Genomic DNA, 21,889 nt, shown 5'->3' with positions numbered 1-21,889 from the left:
TTCTAATACTACACCCGTTTTTAAGGACATGTTAAACAACTTTCCTAAGGACATATTAAGCTCTTCCTTACATTCCTTTAATACTCTGGCAAATATGTCATCGGGACCTGGTGACTTATTCAGCTTTAGTTAGTCTATTTGCTTAATGACATCGTTACTAGTCACTACTATCTCGCTTATTTATTTTATTCACTATCTCTGTATAGAGTCGGTGCCTCGGGTATCATGTTTAAATTTTCGGTGGTGAAAACTGTTGAAAAATATTTATTCAGATTATTACTCATTTCTCCGTCGTTATCAGTTAGCTCGCCGGTATCTGACTGAATTGGTCCAATCTTTTCTCGTGTTTTAGTTTGATACATTTGATCTTAGTTTTCTGTATGGTATGTTCTGCCTTTGTGCATTAAGTAACTCATTAGTCAAATTGTTGTGGAATTCAGCAACCTCAGATATCGTTATTTGGCCATCCTCAACCGTCGGGTCTCCAGGTAAGGTAAGAGCGCCCTGTGTGGGTAAATTGTGTGAGGTCACCTCATGTGAAGTCATGTAATTCACCCCCAAGTGTGATACCCTTTTCTCTCAGCTGACTTTTCAAACTATCAAAGTTTGCCCTTCTGAAATCTGGGACGTTAGTGGAATTTTCCTTCCGGCTGCCCTGAAATTCTAAATGGAATCTAATTTCTTTGTGATCTCTGTTAGCAAGTTCGTTCCCTACCTCGACATTACTAATGAGGTTTTCTCTATTTGACAGAAAAATCGAGTATATTATTACCCTGGGAGGGTTCGGTTATATGTTTGCTTAGGATATAGTCCTGGATTGTAAGGTCAATCCAATCTATTTGGCTAAAGTTAGAGTCGCCTACTATACAAACTTTGCTATGTATGGAATCCCTGCGCATTTCATCCCAAATAAGTCGCTCATTAACTCTATCAAGATTAGGAGGTCTATTTATTACTCCTGTGATTAATTTTTCTCTACCATCGATTAATTCTATCCAAATTGTTTCTGTATTCCGCTCTGCTTTTATTTCCTTATTTATTTCACACTTCAGATTATCCCCGACATAGGTTGCTACTCCGCCTCCTTTCCTAATGTGCCTAATGGTATGGAATAATTTGTAACCTGCAATTTGGTATTCGACAGGTAACTCACATGAGTCTAGGTTTATCCATGTTTCTGTGAATGCTATTATATCGATTTTTTCCGTATATACCAACGTCCTGATTTCATCCATTTTGTTTCTCATACTTCTACTGTTTGCGTAGTAGACATTTAAGTTAGTCGTGTTCTGAGTCCTCTCTTTGTTGCGTTTAGGTTTTAACTCCCTTCCTAATTTAGTTTGTCATATTTCCTAGCACTATTTCCCTGTAACCTTTCACTTTTTTGAGACTATGAGCTTTCAACAAACTCTTCTTGAAGTTACTGTAGATGGGGCGAAGATGATGAAAGCTCATAGTCTGAAAAACAAGTTGAAGTTTTTAAAAGATTGCGGAGATGATAAAATTTTTCCAAAATCCTGTCTTCCCTAGAAGATTAAGAAATCTGGACAATCACGTCTTCTCTGAGTTGGATAAAGTGCTGCTGGACTCCTTTATGAAGGGTTCAAGTGATAGTGTAAAATTGGCATTTAAACACAGTGCTCATGTGTAAAGTACTTATGCAAAACAGTGTTTGTGCTGATAAGTGGCTTATCATTCGTGATTTTTTATATCAATTTCTTAGTGGATTGTCAAGGTCCAAAAAATGAAGTTAAATGCTAAATTAAATGCTCTGTTTGACGAGAGTGATCCAATTTTTTTCATAAGCTTATCATCTTATGACCTACAGATAAATGAGAAACTTGTGCTTGGTTTTGGTAGGAAGTTTTCTATCACTCAATGGTGCGTTAATCCATTTACTATTGCTAAAGATATAATCACCCTGGAAAAGAATAAGTCGATAGATGTTACAAATGAATATTTTTGCATACCTAAAGGTTGTATACATAGTGTTTTACGTAAGGAAATTGTTTCAAACATTCCAAAAAGATTTGAACCAGCCTTGATAAGCTTGAAAAGAAAAGTGAATATCCATATTACTACGGCTGATAAGTCCAATGCTATTGTAATTTTCGATAAAAGCGACTATAATGATAAGCTGAATTCTTTACTAAGTGATAAAAGCACTTATTGTGAGCTTACAAAAGATCTGTTACGTACAAATTATCCAAGTGAGTGGTTAGGATGCTATCCCCTCTTACAGGCCAAATATCTGATTCACATATACACAACAGCAGTGATTTAATTGAAAAACTCAAGAAATACAATGAACCATGTGAATTAATAAGTTTGATGCAAATTCACTTTTCACAAGAGTACCATTGAAAGACATACTTTCATTTCTTAAAGATAAATTTCAACTGTTAAATTTGACTATTGAACAAGATACATTTCTCAAATTGATAGAGTTATGCGTTACTGACAATGTGTTTAGAGCAAATGGGAAGTTTTACAAATAAATATTTGGCATGAGCATGGGTAATTGTCTTTCAGTTCATTTAGCCTGTATTTATATGGAGTTTTTGAGACTAGATTACTACCCAATATAGGGAACTTAATTCCTCCATGGTATAGATATGTAGATGATTTTCTTTGTCTTTGGCCAAGAAACAGTGACCCACTGGAATTTTTAGACAAGCTTAATGCTCTTGTCCTAAGTATTACATTCAAAATTGAAAGAGAAATAAATGGATCCCTTCCATTTCTTGATATGCTTATCATTAGAAATGGTCATAACTATAAATTTAAGGTGTACAGAAATCCTACACAGTTAGACAGTTATATACATTTTTTTATCGAGTCACCATGAATCTGCCAAAAATGTCAGTTTTTTGCTATGTTTTTTTAGATGTTTGCGCATTTGTGACCCTGAATTTATTGATGAAGATCTGAAACACATTCAGTCCATTGCACAAAAACCTGGGTACCCTTCATTGTTTGTTGATCATTGTTTTAAAAGGGCTCAAAAATCCATTCATTCTACTTAAACCACGCAAATTCCCACATCTATGAATATTTTGACTCTACCTTATCGCAATGAATTTGTCCTGTTAGTTCTGTCCCTTAAATTTATTAAATATTAATGTTATTTTTAAGTATGACTCAACTATTACTAATATATTAATCAAGAATAGCCCAACCTTGAATTTAAATGGAAGTGTTTACTGCATTCCATGTAGCAAATGTAATGGAAATTATGTAGGACAGACTGGGAAAGCATTGCAACTCAGAATTAAACAGCCCAACTACAATATTAGAACAGCATCTGAAAGCAGTGCATTGTTCGTTCAAGTTAGGAACAATAACACTGGGTCATGGGTGGGCTTGGGATCAGTTTGACTCTATTATGGTGGGCAAACAGTCAGTATTTTCAACAATGTTTTTACGTGCTTTGAGAATTTGCAGCCCGGAATTCATTGAGGAGGAATATAAATATATCTATAATATTGGCTCAAACCTTAATACCCTAGATCTTTCATAGACAAATGCCTGAACATTACTAAGAAATCTTTTTATAGAACTGATCCCAAGCCCACCCATGACCTTAAGAATCTCTTAGTATTACCATTTCACAAAAAATTCTCTCAAATTCCTTTACAATTAAAAACCTGGAACGTCAATGTGGCATTTAAAAACTCATGCACTGTTAATCAAAATGTTAATCAAGAACTCCCCCAACAACACAATTGGTTGCACTTATAAGGTTCCTTGCAAGGAATGTAATATGTTTTACTTAGGCCAGACAGGTAAAGATCTTGTAAATAGACTTAAACAACATAAATATAGTGTTAGGACAGGCCAGGAATCCAATGCTCTGTTTGTTCATTTGAGGGATAATAAGCATTGCATTGACTGGGATAATGCCTCCTCAATATTGCCTTGTAATTCAATTGACAGTAGGAACATTATAGAATATAGTCTCATTAAACATACCGAAGCAGTCAACATGAATTTGAGTAATGGCATGTACAAACTGGACAATTTTGTAATTAAGAAGATTTGTAACCAGGTGAGAAGGTTGGGTCACCTTACCCTCTGACCTGACTACCGACAGTTGCGGTGCTTTTTAAAGATTAGTAGGGTCATTACCGAATACCTGACCATTGTGGACCTGATCTCACCCTCCTCTGTATATATCCACCTTGTCTTTGTACTTCTCCTTAGTCTGTACTCACCCCTGAAGACGTGAATTACACGAAAGCGCTTGGGAACTTCGTGTTTTCTCTTTCCTTGTGGTTATCAGCATATATATATGTATATATACACGAAAGGTAAACAACGGAGCACCATAGCTTTCGTTTTTATTCAAGACATCTTCATAGGCAACTGAAGATGTCTTGAATAAAGACGAAAGCTAAGGTGCTCCGTTGTTTACTTTTCCCCGTGTGATTTTATCAAGATATATATACTGTGTATATATATATATATATAAGAACATAAGAAAATAAGGAGTCTGCAATAGGCCGGTTGGCCTGTGCATGGCAGCTCCTGTCGAGAGTTACTACCACTCTATCATCCATGAATGTATCTAGCCTCCTTTTGAAACTTTCCAGAGTTCCAGCACTTACTACAAAGTTGCTAAGCTTGTTCCACTTGTCCACCACCCTATTTGTGAACCAGTTCCTTCCTATACCCAGAGAGAGAGAGAGAGAGAGAGAGAGAGAGATTCCTCTCCATGTTGTAATACGATTTCACAAACGTATCCACATTTTGTTTACAATCTTCATTTAAACCACTGTAATATTCTAACATTGAAAACTGTTTCACAAAATCATATAATAATGTTCTTTAATCATATCAGTTACTAAAACATATCACAAATCAGAACAACAAATCATATATCACAATCTTAAGAAGACTTTAACCTCCACAGTGATGATAGGGTGTCAAGAGAAAACGAGACATTTAATGGGATGACCGAGGAAAACTTAAGTATATAACATTACTGATAAAAAATATCTTCTTATATCCCAGAGTTTATCAAGATGCTCAAAAAACCTGATGTGTCGAACAGTACAAATCACCGAGTATTCGTGTTCTCCATTTTTGAAGTGAAGAAAGATGTGAAGCCTCCCGAGACAAAGAGCAAGCTTATCGAGATGCTGAAGGGGAAAAAAGCCTTCCACTTCCATAAGAACATCTGTCCCAAGTGTCATGCAGTACCCAAGTCCATGGTAAGTGTTAGGGAATACTCAGGTAATTACACACTCTGGATCCTAAATCCATAATCGCACTATGAAGTAGCTCCACTTCAGGCAGATGATGAGCGAACGTTCGTCTGCTGTAACTCCGACAACATATCATGGTGCAGAGTGGAGGGAAGTTCCGGACGTTGTTGAATGCTCGCACTGGCTTTGTTTTTCTGGTGTGAGCGAGTCTAAGGGAACATGACGCTAAATGGCAGCTCGTGATGGTTTTATTTTGATCTGATGGTCTTAGAGATATGCAGTAACTCTTCCTCGATGATCTTAAATTAATAGATCCACGTATAATATTACAGTAGACTAATGATAACGAACAACTGTTTTGTCTTCAAGAATATGTCTTTAATTTGTCTCCTCCCATATCAGTGTCTTCACTCATTCTCACCATGTCAATGACAACTTGCAAATGAGCAAATGATTTACATATGTTGACTTGGTACACTGAGAGACGTGTCTCCATATATTCGTCTACCTACACACGCCATTTGCTTCTCTCATTCATATTCTCAAGTTAATAGTTTTAAGTGTTTTTCATATAATTAAAAAAAAATCACATACTAACTCTAATCTGTTTACCTCTCCAGTATTCCTAATCGCTAACCTATTATCTGTTTTTAAAGGATATCGTATATTGATGAGCAGTTTTCGAGGAAAAGTTTAAAATTATATCCTCAACCTTATATATTGTCTAGAAAACTCTTTTATCACTTGTGTCTTCCTTTTCTTCACTCGTGTAATATTTACAGAATTTCTTTATCGACACTGGCTGGTCGACTGAGAGAATCATTCCTCTACCTGAGATAAATGTCTCTTCCCGTCGCTAACACAAAGATTTTCTTCCCTACTTAGCTGCTACTTGTTTCCATGTCCTCGTGTGATACTTCCAGGTGTAGATATTTTTCCCCGACCAACAGGGTAAAAAAAAAGCTTCTCGACCACAAAGCGTCACCTATTAAGCTCGCATGGTTTTCTCCTGGCATGCGCACTAGTTCTATCCACTCATTAATCACTTCCTTGGCCTGTCATGTTTACTCATTCCTAACATAAGTGATCTTATAAGTCTGAAAATTAATCTTCATTGTTTTCTTGGAGAGCAAATACACGCTTTTACTTGGCTACTTCCTATTCAATAAAAATTCCAAGTTTCCCAAATTTCTCCAGTACCTTCAAACTCTTCGGGTAACTCTAAAAACCCCTTCCAACAACCCTCTATCTCTTTCAATAAAATCAAATTCCTCTTCTAAAACTTCCAATGCCGCCAAACTCTTCTGCCTGCACCTTCTAAATGATTGTTTCGAGACTTCCAAACTTTTTCTTTAATTCTAAACTCTTGTGTCGTCAGGTTTTATTGTTGTGACTCAAAATAAACTAAAGATGTGAACCTCTCGGTGAAGGTGGAATGTGACACTTCAAGTTACAGCCACCGATTAAATTCAAGTATCAGTAAAGACACATCATGTATAAAAGTAATTATCATTGAAATAGTAACCATTATTTGCGTACAAGAGGAGGAATAAATTACACAATTAATGTTTCGCTTCGCATGAAAATATATTTCATCACATGAAAGTGTCCCATTGGCATAACAGTGTGGATACAGCACACAGTATACAAAGCCTTCGGTACTGCACTCGACCACATACGTACAGTCACAATCCAAAGTTTCGACACCCCCCTGACTGGGTGTTTGCCGAGGCAAGGGTTGAGGTAAGGCTGAGTGATCGGGCGCAGACATTCCACCACCACAACACTCCGAGACTCACAGCACACGAGCATTGAAGGAAATTTTTACGAATTTTGACATGACATGCACTTGCATAACAAAATTTCATTCATATCATTGTTGGCACACATAACAATAGCAAGTTAGGAGTGAGGCATGAGAAACTTAGGCTGTTCTCCACCCAGTTATGAAATATAAATATTGATAAACATTACGTGTTGATGGACTAAAAGTATCGTGACACTACTACAGACAAAGAATAAGTTCCATCACAAAGATGCACATTAACAGAAAATAATCACAGTAGTATCATTATATGAAAACATGAAGTGAAATTCAAAAACTAAAAGCAGCAGTAGACAGGAAACAAGGCAAGTGACCCAGAAGTAGTCACTAATGATGACACACGGCCAGGCATCTGCGCTGAGGGTCGAGGTCTTCGGCAAAGTCGCTGCTCCGGACCAGACAAAAATTGTTTGGGTGATTAATGTGAATTGAAACATTCCAAGCCAAAGTACTCCAGTGTAGTTACTGATACACCATTAAATATTGTAAACATGACTATATAAGAACATAAGAACATAAGAAAGTGGGATACTGCAGGAAGCCGACTGGCCCATACAGGGCAGATCCCTTTCATACCCATCCCAGCACTTCCATGTGCCTATCCAACTTCGTCTTGAAGCTCCCTAGCGTCCCCGATCCTACTATAGCACTCGGTAGCCTGTTCCACATATCCACAACTCTATTACCAAACCAGTGCTTGCCTGTATCCTTTCTGAATCGGAATTTATCTAATTTAAAGTCATTTGTTCTAGTTATTTCGTTATTACTGAGCTTCAGAACATCTTCCATTTTACCCTTGTTAATCCCACTTACCCACTTGAACACCTCTATCATATCTCCCCTAACTCTACGCCTCTCTAATGAATGCAAGCCTATGCTTTTCAGTCTTTCTTCATATGGAAGGTTTCTAATATTATGAATCATTTTTGTCATTCTTCTTTGTACTCTCTCCAAAGAATCTATGTCCATTCTATAATAAGGACACCAGAATTGAACCGCATAATCCATGTGTGGCCTCACTAATGCTAGGTAAAGTTTCAAGATAACGTCAGCAGTTCTGTTACTCACAGACCTAGATATGAACCCAAGAATCCTGTTTGCCTTGTTGTGAACGCTAATACATTGTTTTCTAGGTTTCAAGTCGTTGCTAACAAATACACCTAGATCTTTTTCACAATCTTAGTTTTCTATTTCCGTGTTACCTAGTTTATACTTAACGTTTGTATTCGTCTTCCCTATCTGTAGTACCTTGCATTTATCAGTATTAAAATTCATTTGCCAGTCTACTGACCACTCATGTAAGGTATCTAGATCTCTTTGAAGGTGTTCAAAGTCACTCTCTGAATTTATCACTCTCCTCATTTTGGTATCATCTGCAAATTTACTAATCCTACTAGTTATACCTAAATCAAGATCATTAATGAATATAACAAACAGCAGAGGGCCTAATACAGATCCCTGGGGAACTCAGCTTTTGACCGCACCCCAGTCTGACTTAAATCCATTTATGCTGACTCTTTGTTTCCCACCAGTTAACCATGACCTAATCCATTTTAATAATGATCCACCTATTCCATGTGCTTCTACCTTCCTTATCAATCTCTCATGAGGGACTCTATCGAATGCTTTACTGAAATCTAAATAAATTATATCATATGACTTATCATTATCTACCGCTTCATATACTTCTGAGAAAAAGCTAAGCAAATTTGTGAGACAAGAACGTCCCTGGGTGAACCCGTGCTGAGAAGAATGAATTAAGTTGAATGTTTCAAGGTGGCTTCTGATTTTCGTAGCAATAATTGACTCTAGCAACTTGCCTATGATTGACGTGAGACTATTGGGACGGTAATTTGATGCAATTGATTTATCACCTCTTTTGAAAATCGGAACTACATTTGCAAGTTTCCAAGCTTCTGGCACTAGGCCCAATTCTAATGACTTATTAAATAAAACTGCTAATGGATTACTCAACTCATCTCTACATTCTTTTAATATTCTAGCATATACCTCGTCTGGACCAGGCGATTTATGAGGCTTCAGTTTGTTAATTTCTTTAAACACATCTTTACTAGTAATATTGATATTCATCAACATATTTTCTATACTGTCGTTATATACCTTATGAACTTCTGGAAACTGTGCTAGGTTTTCATTTGTGAATACGGAGCGAAAATGACTATTTAACGTACTACACATTTCTAACTCATCATCAGTCATTTCTCCTGTCGTAGTTTTAAGGGGACCTATTGTATCTCTAACCTTTGATTTATACAGTTGATAAAAAGCTTTGGGGTTATTTTTCGATTCGTTTGCTACCTTGATTTCATAATTTCTCTTTGCTTTCCTAATTTCTGTTTTACCTGTCTTGTTAGGTTCTGATAGTAACCAAGTAAGTGATTTTCGCCTTTCTTAACTTTTCTATATACTCCTTTCTTTTTCCCTAGAAGATCTAAGAGTCTATTATTCATCCATTTTGGTTGGTTCCGTATCGATCTGAATTTTCTTTTAGGGATGTGTTTATTTTGAGCATTATGGATTGTCGCAATAAATTGTTCATAAGTAGCTGCTAAATTAAATTCCGGGTTTTCCCGTCCTAACTTGACAGTTTCCGGAGGTGTGGGGGGGATTAATCTTTTGACCATAGGGTCATCCCTTAGGTCTCTCCTTAAGCTACCGTAATTTGCCTTCCTAAAATCCGGGATCAAGGCCGAATTTTCCGAATTCCTAGTATGTGTGAAACCATAATATTCCCAGGGTTATGGTAATATCTATACATGTATAGGCCTCACCTTGTCGACTGACCGCTCACTCCCTCTTGATGAAATTCGGACTTGACTTGACTTAAATGCTGGTGACAGGGGGGAAGGAGGTTCAGGGGAAGGATAAAGGGAGGATTGAAATGAATGTTAGAAGGAGAGAAAGGTGCCGTGGCTAAACACCGCGTGCGTTATTTTGGGTTTTAAGTTGGAGGCAGCAGCAACTCGCCCGGACGTGGCGAGGAGGTGGCAGGACCAGAGTCAGGTGAGCGTTAGGTGCGTGTTGGGTTGAGCAATGGTTTCTCAGTACTTGGTCGGCTTGATTGGGTGTGGTGCTTTCTTGTTTGGAGGAAATGTCTTGGTCTTCTGTCTTGGTATTCTTGTTAGCTTGAAGTTGATTTTCTTCTTACTCTCCTTCTCCTCTTGCTCTCTTGGAGTGTCCATTCAGTCGTGTTTGGGTCCTGTTCTTCGTCTTCGTCGTGTGTTAGGTTTTCGTAGGTGTGGAAGAAGTCGGAGACGGTGAGCTTGACCACGTGGGCTTCTGCCCCTGGGGTCTCGTGGTGTTCTTGATTCTTTGTAACGTGTGTCTTTTCTTGGGTCTTCTGTTCTTGATTTTTCTTTTCTTCTAGTTTTTTCTTGTCTTGGGCGTGTACACTAAGAGGGCCTCTTTGTAGCTCAGTTTTTTGTCAAGTCGAGCCTTGGCTATCCTGCATTCCTCCTTCCATTTGCGGCAGGTCCGGTCGGCGGAGGAATGTGGGCCGCCACAGGCAGCGCATTTTTTCACTGTGTTAGGGCAGACAGTGTAGCGGTGTCCGGGGCCACTGCACAGGGAGCAGGTGTCCTCCTGCGCCTCACACTTGTTGACAATGTGATCGTAGTGCTGGCATTTGTAGCAGCGTTTCGGTCTGCAGTGAGGCTTGACTGGCACAGTTACCCACGTCAGTTGAGCCTCCTTGGGTAGGGTTGCATGGTGTCCGACAAGGGCAGTGGTGTCGGACAGCTTCTTGACAACTTGGAGTTGTCCCTTGAGTAGTTTGCTCAGCTCTGCTTGGTCCACGTGGGCAATTTCGGCGTGGGAGATTACTCCCAGCTTCAGGTTGTCCCATTTGTAGGCAATCATTTTTATTGGGATGCAGTTGATGTCGGGGAACACAGCGAGTTGTACGGGCATACCCTTCTCGGCGAAGGTGATCTTGATGTCTCCATGCAGCTTCAGTCGTTCCACCTTGGTAACCCCCATGATCCCATTAGTTTCAAAGAACTTCTTGAGAACTAGGAGGTTTAATTTCTTGGGGCAGGTCGGCTTATGCGATCGTATCCGCGCCACCTTGTCAAACTCGTAACCGTGCATGGTGAGAGAGGGTTAGAGAGTGATGACGAAATTCGGCTGCCGGCCACCCTTTATATATGCTGCCCTGATGATTCATATGTAATACGAGGACTAGCATCTAGTGGTTCCAAGCCAGTGTTTTGGGACCGGGTAAAGTTTTTGATGCTCCAATCTTAACATGTTATTGTTATGTGTGGCAACAATGTTATGAAGGCATTTGTTATGCAAGTTCATGCCCTGTCAAAGTTCGTATGGTTCCTTCCTGCGCTTGTGTGCTATGAGTCTCGGAGTGTTGTGGTGGAGGAATATGAACTTCACCATTGTAGTGCCTCGTTACTACATTGCTGAACTAGTTTGCGTCCTTTAAAGTCAGGGAGGGGAGAAGTGATAAATGGCAGTGAAGAAATAAGCAAAGCATTGAACAACTGCTTCTAATCAGTTTTCACAGAAGAAATTCGCGCGGAAATTCCAGAGGTGGAACTGATATTTAGGGGAAAGGAAGAAGAGAAATTAAAGAATATCACTATAAGAAAAGAGGATGTTCTTAAGAGGATAAATAAACTAAAGAAGACAAAATCCCCAGGGCCAGATGAAATTTTCCCTCGAGTCTTGAAAGAGTGTAGGGAACACATTAGCGGACCCCTTGCAAATTTATTTACAAAATCATTAGACACCGGAGTTGTGCCAGACTTGTGGAAACAGGCAAATGTAGTACCCATATTCATAAAGGGAGACAGAGCATCAGCGTCAAATTACCGGCCGATCAGTTTGACGTCAGTAGTGGGTAAATTTCTTGAATCAATTATAGCAGATAGCATCCGATCGCATCTAGAGAAAAGCAAATTAATCTACGACTCGCAACATGGGTTTACAAAGGGAAAATCTTGTCTAACAAATCTGCTGACGTTTTATAGAAAAGTCTTCGAGGTAATAGATAATGACGAAAATTACGATGTTATTTACTTAGACTTTAGCAAAGCATTTGACAGAGTACCGCATCAGAGGCTTCTGAGAAAAATTAAGGCTCATGGTATCGAGGGGAAAGTTTTAAATTGGATAAAATCATGGCTCACCGATAGAACGCAGAGGGTCAGCGTAGATGGTGTTAAATCTGAGTGGGCCCGTGTAACCAGTGGGGTTCCCCAGGGGTCAGTACTAGGCCCACTCTTGTTCATAATCTACATAAACGATTTAGATACTGGGATCAGCAGTGACATAAGCAAGTTTGCGGATGACACCAAAATAGGGCGGCAGATTAATTCAGGGCAGGATGCAAATGCATTACAGGAGGTTCTAAATAAACTGCAGGGGTGGTCAGAAAAATGGCAAATGAAATTCAACACCAGCAAGTGCAGCGTACTTAATATTGGAAGAACAAATACCGTCAATATATACAACCTTAACAACATCAACCTAGAGAAGTCGACTTGTGAAAGAGACCTAGGGGTACTTGTAAGCCCGGACCTACGGCCTAGAAAACAGTGCGTTATTGTTCGAAATAAGGCAAACAGAGTATTGGGTTTTATATCTAGAATTGTAAGTAATATGAGTGCAGAGGTCTTATTGCAACTATATCTTGCGCTAGTCAGGCAGCACTTCGATTATGCAGTTCAGTTCTGGTGCCCTTATTATAGAATGGATATCAATTCACTAGAGTCGGTGCAGCGAAGAATGACGAAAATGATTCCGGGACTTAGAAACCTTCATATCAGGATAGTTTAAAGAAACTTAACTTGCACTCCCTAGAAAGACAAAGAGTGCGGGGAGATATGACAGGAGTATTTAAGTGGGTGAAAGGAATCAATAAAGGGGATATAGATAAAGTTATTATAATATCCGAGCAGGATAGGACTCGGAGCAACGGATTTAAGTTGGATAAGTTTAGGTTTAGGAGGGAGATACGAAGAAACTGGTTCACAAATAGGGTGGTGGACGAGTGGAACAAGCTTAGCAACTTTGTAGTAAGTGCTGGAACTCTGGAAAGTTTCAAAAGGAGGCTAGATAGATTCGTGGATGATAGAGAGTGGTAGTAACTCTCGACAGGAGCTGCCATGCACAGGCCAACCGGCCTATTGCAGACTCCTTATTTTCTTATGTTCTTATGTTCTATCACCCAGCCTTACCTCAACGCTGGCCTCGGCGAACACCCTGCCAGGGGGGTGTCGAAACTTTCGATTGTGACTGTACACGTTGGGACCTACTTTAAACTGTGTCCCATCTTTTGTTTTTCGTTATTTTCTAGTTGTTAATATGCCGATAGGTCAAATAAAACTTGCTGCCAACAATTTGTTTGGTTTTTAGGCTATATTTTAGAGCTGTCAAATTCCGCAATATAATGGTACAAAATCAGGGAACGGAAAATAGTAAATGTAGACGACCAAATTGTATTTATATTTCACAGAAGCACTTATTTGAGAGTCTAAAATGATAGTGAGTGTAGATTTTCCACACTTGCTTACCCAATTGGTCATTTTCAATTTTTTTTTCATCTTCAAAGGAAGCATATACCTTATTATGTACGGTCTTGATTTTCGCGTAAGTCAAAGGTTGTGTTTTAATGTACATTCAAGATGCAAATATCAGGTGGTTCATTAATTGAAAACATTCCACTGCCTGAGCCAACTCAAAAGATGAACTCTGAAAATGATCTTCCTGAAATTGATGCTCCCTAACTGTGGACTCTCAAGATGATGTCCCTTTACTATGTGAACCAACCATATCGATGAACTTTAACGACGATGCTTTATCAGTGCTGGAACCTTCCACAACATTGGACTGGGAAGATGATACTCCAACGCTGCTGGAATCAACCAAAATGATGAAATGCAAAGATAATACTCCTCCTGCTAGGACCATCCAGAACGATGAACTCTGCGCGTGTTGCTCCGTCAATGCCCTTCATTGATACGATGTGTTTAGTGAACAAGGTTAAGAAAACCCCAGACATGTCTAACACTCAACAGTTTTCCCAAAAGTTAATAGGCATGGTGGACAGCTTGAGAAACAGTTATAATGGAGTCGGGACGGTGTTTGACCAATACATTCAAACCTTTTTGAAAGAAGTAACTCGAGATAAGAAAACCCTGAAGCAAACTCCTATACATTACCATGTAAGTGATAATACCGATATCAAAGACATAAGAAATTCTTGGCACACATCAGCACCAAAGCTGAACTCACCCAATATCTTTCAGAGAAGGTGGTCAAGCATTAGCAGGGAAAGTTCCACAGACTTCTTGTCATGCACCATACGACAATGATAGCCAACTGTTCCCGATCCGAAATTGTAAGCATGCCGGAGATGACTACTGCCCAGCACGACCTAGAAGAGGGAGACCAGCTTGTTATTCTCAACGCATTTGACGTAAATCACAAAAATCCACAGTCAATTATTCATGTGCTTTCAGTAGACACAGATGTATATGTACATCTTACTGGCCTGTATCCTTAACTACCAAGATCACCACACTGTTAAAGAAAGAACAGTGAGAAAATTAAGATACAAGTCACGTGAGGTTGAGAAATAAGAGCTGATGCATTGATTGCGTGGTACGCCTTTAAGGGAACTGATAACACAGGGTCATTTGCAGGCAAAGGAGTAGCAAGTCAAATGAAAGCCTTTTTGCAAGTTGATGATGATATTCTGGAAACTTTCATCCAGTTTGGGGGGACGAATGATCTGCCTAATTGGGTCCTTCACCAGATGGAGTGATATTTGTGCTCACTCTACGGGATTGAGGACATCAATGCTTCCACTCTACGAGACATCAGATGGAAGTTATTCGCCCAAAAGGGAAAGGAAGGCCAACAACTGCCGCCGACTTTAGGAACACTTATTCCCTACACCCAGAGAGCACAATATATGGCCTTGATTTGGAAGTCCTCAAGAAGACCTTGTCCACAATATCCTTCACTTACAGAATACCACTGGAACATTGCGGACGACCGATTGATGCCAGTCTGCTGCATCAATCCACCTGGTCCTGAAACACTACAAAGCAACATAACTAGTAGTGTGGATGCCTCAAAAATCAGTTACCATGTACAGATATGTGTGGGTGTGGTGATATATGCATGTACACTGCGCAAGAACGATTTTTTATGAAATGGATTAATTTCACATTAACAGTACTGTTTAATGAAAACACAAGTCCATAGCTGGTGTCTTATATTGAATACAACACTTATTTATCTTTATATATTCAATATTTATGTCGCCAGGATCTATATAATGTGTGATTTTTAAAGATTGGACAAACGACGATCTTGCTTGAAGTTGAAGTGCGCATGTACACTTTTGTATGCATTTGTTTTTATTATTGAATGCATTAAAAGATAAATTTGACTGTAATCAAAGCTGGATTATAGGGGTGCTCAGGGGACACTTGACCCGGGCGCCCGACTCAAAGGGGCCCTCTGATGGCGAACAAGAAAGAAAAGTTCGAATTATTTCTTTTGAACACAATGAGATAGACAAGACCACTAGCCCCCCCCCCCCCATTATAAGTGCCCTGGGCCCCCCAAGACCTTAATCAGCCCCTGACTGTAAATCACTTATTCATATTATTTCATTACGTCAGCATGTATTATTTTGCATTTGATGGCATAAGGAGACAATACTGAATTACTTTGTAAAATATATGTCTATTTTCTGGTTCTTAATCATATGCCCATTTAAGGAAGAGGGCAAATGTATGGGTGGCAAAAAAAAATCATTAATTCACATACAGTATAAACACATTATAAACGATGGTGAAGTTAAAGTGAGCGATCATTTCCTTAAAGGCAATTAGTGTGTGATACAATAGACCATTGAGAGATAAATCAAACTACACCCTAAATCAGCCTCACATCAGCCAGCGAACTAAAGTCTGACTGTGAGCCAAAAGGCGATCCAGCTGAAACTGTCCAGAACAAGACCCACTGACACCAGAGATCTTATACAGTAAATGAACTCATAGACTAACCGTAAAGACGCACCTTCCAGCGTTCAGTTTATATTCAATCATTGTACGATACACAATTTACAAATGACCACAGGACATGACTAAGAACATTCATACTCTTTCAGTACTTATAAACTCCTCAACCAAAACCATCAAAATTCTTCTGTCAGCACTTTAGAGCCATGAACTTCAATCTCCTTTTATATATTTCCTTTAAATTCCTCTAGAATCAACTCCTCACTCTCCCAATCCCCTTTCATCCTCTTAATCTTCTGCTTAAGTTCCTTCAAACCCTTTCAGTACCTCCAAATCACTCTTACAGAGCTTCCAAACTACTCTTGCAGCGCCCCCAAACACTTGCAGTGCCTTCAAACTCTTGCAGTACTTCCAAATTACTCTTGCAGCTCCCCCAAACTCTTGCAATACTTCCAAACTACTCTTGCAGCGCCTCCAAATTCTGGCAGCGTCCTCAAACTCTTGCAGCGTCTCCAAACACTTGTAGCTCCACCATACTCGTCTTCCTTGTACTAACGGTTACAGTTCTTCTAAGCCTTTCCATCCATATTGCATATTGCTCCCAAGTGGCGAGATAAGTTCTACCTCTTCACCGTTTATCCAAGATATTATTCCAATAAACTTGGGGCTGAAAAACACTTGTCGATGTATTTTGGTTTCTGTAAAAAAAAAAAAAAAACTAGGGGTCCTTAGTGTAGAGAGACAGACCGGTGACGATATCCTCCAAGTGGCAGCCAATTGATGCTTTTCTCGTCAACATTTCCGAAACATCCGAAAAAATTACTTGGCAGACTTGAAATAAAAGGTAAATATCAACTTAGGAAATTAAACAAACACGAGATTAAGTCTTTCTCGTTTTATGTTAGTTGGTTTCCCGCATCAGAACAAATTAAATATGAAAACCCCCTGAAAGTTATTATTTTATTTCCATCAACAAATATATAGTCCTATTGTTCATTTAACTCTGGGTAATGCCTTATGTTCGGTTGCTGTAGACACGGCGCATCCAGAGAAGTGACAAAGAATTTGTTTATCAGCCGTCAGTACAAATAGTTTTTCCCAGTACTTCTAAAGTCCTTTCCCACCTACTATAAAATCCTTAACCAGCGTTTTAAAACTCGTGTTCCAGTACTTCCTAAATTTTCTTCGATCATCTTTAAAACCCACTTCAACCTCACTCCAACCTCCTCGTTTTTATTTTCCAAGACCTGCAAACTATTTCCTTCCACCCAATGTTATTTTTCACCACTCCCCCCACCTGTTTTAATATGTAACTCCCTGCCACCTGCTTTCGTATATAGCTATCTTTATATATCCTTGCCAACTGTTTCTATAAATAGTGATCTTTATACATCACCAGACATGAGAATGGAACTCTGATTGATTGATTGATTGACAGGAGTGGATGAACGCGCCTATACGACCAGGCATGTCTGTGTTTCATATCGGGAAGCGGAATCCTCCTCACCACAACCAATGGGAGCCCATCTACGTTGGCACCAATAAAGAACCTTTGTATGATGAAAGGCTCTCTTGGGAGGGCAAGAGTGACAAAATGACGCAGGTAAGTAGCATATTGTCAGTAAAGAGAGAGAGAGAACCCAGGACTGGAGAATGACTGTGGCTACACCAGAAATACTAAGTAGGCTATATCTAAGGAAAGACTCCTGTGTTGTCAACCTAATCTACTTTACATCATTGATGCTAATGTAGTTATGAGATATATATTAGCCAGTCTCTTACATGTAGGAAATAATAATAATAATAATAATAATAATAATAATAATAATAATAATAATAATAATAATAATAATAATAATAATAATCATAATAATAATAATCATAAAAATAGTAATAATAGTAGTCTTATTTTAGCTCTGACTGTATAGTGTATATAAACCAGACCTTTCCGTAATTTGTTAATATTGTATCACTTGCGCACAGTAACTTGCGATACTGTGATCCTTTAAGTTGAACGTACAAGATCATTCTACTTTCCATTGCTTTCATTACATGTGAATATATTTTTCTCTCTGCTCTGTCGCTTCCCTCAGATGTTCATCATGTGTTTGAAAAACTATGAGTTTCATATCCTGGACAATGCCTTCCTGGTGCACAAGCCAGGCATCAAGACGAATACCAAGGACGTGTTCAGAAACAAAGTGACGGCCAGACAAAACTCACTACTCAGCAAAGAAATCCGACCCCAGTATAAAAGTGTTTTTGGTTTGAGCAAAAACTGTACTGTGTAAGTAAACGGACCGCTTGTGTTGTTCAACAGTGTGGTCGGTGTGAACAGTGTGAACAAAACTAGATTTTATTCATGGTCAACGCAGTGTGTTATATACGACCAACATTACAACTCTTCAGTTTCTACAAAACCTGTTTTGCACAGTATGAATGAAATAAAGTTGCTGTTGCTTATGTAAAGACAAATTTACAATTTTAATTCGAAGCAAAAACACTTTATTTGAATAAGCGCAAGTGAACCAAATCCATCACCGTTAAAGACTACAAATGTGACTGAGACAGACAACACTGTTTACTGAGAGACGCTCATTGAAGTTGACAAATCAATTTATTTATGGAAAAAATTACACTTTTGTTGTCGTCTTGAAAATATTCTACATAAATAGAACTGAATCATATTGTGTAGAGAAAACTGCCCATTGGGAATATGTCTTTTATATTGATACTATGTATTTCTTAGTGCATTTGAATATTTATATTTATAATTAATTTGACGTGGGTAAAATTTGAGACTTTTTCACAAGATTTAATAGCAATGAAGTTAATTTTCATAATTATTAAATATGCTGGTTTGAATATTGACACCGATAATTTGCTTGGTGTAATATTTTAAAGCGTCTATTACAGTGTTGTATTATGGTTATGTTAGCCTCAACAGTATGGATTACAAAGGGGAAAATTCCTCTCCACACTTGACAAGAGCTGGTGACATAACACTATATAATTTTTTTTTTAGAGAGGAACAAACAATAATATCATATGGTAAAATTATATATAGTATGGTTTTGTCCCATGAAGTATGTATGCGCAAAAATTTGATTTTATTCTCGATGCATAATTGATCTTGAGTTTTTCTTATTAACTTAACAGTATTCTTGGAGGTAGAATACATGTTAAGACATTTTATAGATATAGTACATAAATTGTATTTTTTGTTCAAGGATAAGTGCACCAACAGTGTTTATAACCAAACAACAACAATAACCATCACCAAATCACCACATCACCACAATTACCAGTGAGTCAGCCCTGTATGATCCAGGGGGAGATAAAGTGGTCCCATCGTGGTTCACTATCACAGTATTGTTCTTTTTTTTTAAAGATATTTTAAAGGTATCTTTTCAGGGAGTTTACCGGTGACACAACACTGCTTCTGTGTGTGTGTGTGTGTGTGTATGTGTGTGTGTGTAATAATAATAATAATAATAATAATAATAATAATAATAATAATAATAATAATAATAATAATAATAATAATAATAATAATAATAATAATTAACGGTTTATTAAAAAAGTTCTGCAGCCCGAATGCTGAAAATATACATTGGACATAAATGACTTATTATATACATGAACATTGGTGGTTTAACAAAAGCCTTCATTAGAGAGAGGAAAAGAACATACAGTGAATATACAGATTAATGTTTACAGTGTGTGTGTGTGTATGTGTGTGTGTTTGTGTGATGAAAATAACCAAGAAATCATCGTAGTCGTAGATGGTAAACGTACCACTTCATTTAACTGGCAGAACAACCCTCAGTCTCGGACCAAAGCTGATACCTTCCACGAGAAGAAAGCGGCGGCCCAGCACGAACGCCGCAAATTAATAAGAACATAAAAACATAAGAATGGAGGAAACTGCAGCGGGCCTATTGGCCCATACTGGGCAGTACCGTTTACACCCAACCCCTATTGCTCATATAAGCATCCAACCTATATTTGAAGCTATACAGAGTATTCGAGTTAATGATGATATTTGGTAACTTGGTCCATTCATCCACTACTCTGTTTCCAAACCAGTGTTTACCTATTTCGAGCCTAAATCTAAATTTGTCTAATTTAAAACCATTGTTACGAGTTCGCTCCTGGTTGGATAGTTTGAGTACCTTTGTAATGTCCCCTTTGTTAGCCCTGACTTCCATTTATACACCTCTATCAGGTCGCCCCTCGCTCTACATCTCTAAATGGAGTGCAAATTAAGATGCTTTAACCTGTCTCTATACTCAAGGTTCCTAATGCCCGGGATTAGTCTTGTCATTGTCCTCTGAATTCTTTCCAAGGATTCTATATCCATTCTGTAATACAGTGACCAGAACTGAACTGCGTAATCGAGGTGTGGTCTCACAAGCACAAGATACAGTTTTAGGATGACCTCGCTAGTCTTGTAACTAACACTCCTTTGTATGAACCCAAGTACTTTATTAGCCTTGCTATGAGCAAAAACACATTGTTTACTTGGCTTAAGGTTCCTACTTATCATTACTCCTAAATCTCTCTCGCAGTCAGATTTCTCTATGGCATCGTTGTTCATCTGGTATCTGGTTTCCCTGTTTACAGCTCCTATACTGAGTACTTTACATGTGTCCACGTTGAATTTCATCTGCCATTTTTCAGACCATTCGAAAATTTTTTTTAGATCTTCCTGCAGTTTTGCGGAGTCCTCGTCAGATTTAATAACACGTCCTATTTTAGTGTCATCAGCAAATTTACTTATGTTGCTGTCTCTACCGATATCTATGTCGTTTATGTATATAATAAATAATAATGGTCCAAGTACTGAACCCTGGGGAACTCCACTAGTGAGGTTGCTCCAATGGGACTTAGTGCCGTTAATGCTCACTCGCTGTTTCCTGTCCTGTAACCACACCCTAATCCATTTAAGGATATTACCTTTGATGCCATGTGCTTCTACCTTTCTAATTAGTCTTTCGTGGGGGACTCTGTCGAAGGCTTTGCTAAAGTCGAGATATACCACATCATAATTGTGCCCTTCGTCCACCTATTCGAAAACTGATGAAAAGAATGTTAATAGATTAGTTAGACATGAACGCCCGCTTGTGAAGCCATGTTGGGAATCATTGATCAACTTGTGCTTCTCCAGGTGGTTTCGAATAGAGTTTGAAATGATTGATTTAAGTAATTTGCCTACTATTGATGTTAGGCTGATTGGGCGGTAGTTAGAGGATAGTGATCTATCCCCCTTCTTGAAAATCGGTATTACATTCGCTAACCTCCAGGATTCTGGTACTACACCTGTTTTTAAGGACATGTTAATCAACTTTGCTAAGGGCATACTAAGCTCTTCCTTACATTCCTTTAATACTCTGGTAAATATCTCATCGGGACCAGGTGACTTATTAGGCTTTCGTTTGTCTATTTGCTTACTAACATCGCTAGTAGTCACTACTATCTCGCTTAATTTGTTTTCTTCACTATCTCTGAATAGAGTCAGTGCCTCGGGTATCATGTTTACATTTTCGGTGGTGAAAACCGTTGAGAAATATTTATTCAAATTATTCCTCATTTCTCCGTCGTTGTCAGTTAGCTCGCCGGTATTTGACTGTATTGGCCCAATCTTTTCTCGTGATTTAGTTTGATACATTTGATAGAATCCCTTGGGGCTTGTCTTTGCCTCCCTTGCTATCTTCAGCTCATTATTCCTCGTTGCTTTCCCTATCTCGGTCATAACCCTACCCGCCAATGCCTCATAATAATCCCGGAGGTAAATTTCGCCACGATTTATCCTTCTACCTATAGCCTTCCTTTGGCCAATGATG

At 38.6% G+C, this 21,889-nt stretch overlaps 1 protein-coding gene across 1 annotated transcript in view; it reads left to right on the top strand.

The window, feature by feature from the left end:
* The window catches only part of LOC121858372 (beta-1,4-glucuronyltransferase 1-like), a 38,777-nt gene extending 20,035 nt beyond the window's left edge, over positions 1-18,742 (top strand). Inside the window, exons 4-8 of the mRNA XM_042354814.1 lie at positions 441-493; positions 1,053-1,104; positions 5,005-5,213; positions 17,482-17,646; positions 18,137-18,742. Coding sequence (XP_042210748.1) covers positions 441-493; positions 1,053-1,104; positions 5,005-5,213; positions 17,482-17,646; positions 18,137-18,334 — 677 coding nt within the window. The 3' untranslated portion in view covers positions 18,335-18,742. The remainder of the gene's footprint in view (positions 1-440; positions 494-1,052; positions 1,105-5,004; positions 5,214-17,481; positions 17,647-18,136) is intronic.
* The last annotated feature ends 3,147 nt before the right edge of the window (positions 18,743-21,889 follow it).

This window comes from Homarus americanus, unplaced genomic scaffold (assembly GCF_018991925.1).
Source record: "Homarus americanus isolate GMGI-L3 unplaced genomic scaffold, GMGI_Hamer_2.0 scaffold57980, whole genome shotgun sequence".
Taxonomy (NCBI): domain Eukaryota; kingdom Metazoa; phylum Arthropoda; class Malacostraca; order Decapoda; family Nephropidae; genus Homarus; species Homarus americanus.
Note: the sequence above shows the minus strand (reverse complement) of the source record. Positions and strands in the feature narration are given on the sequence as shown.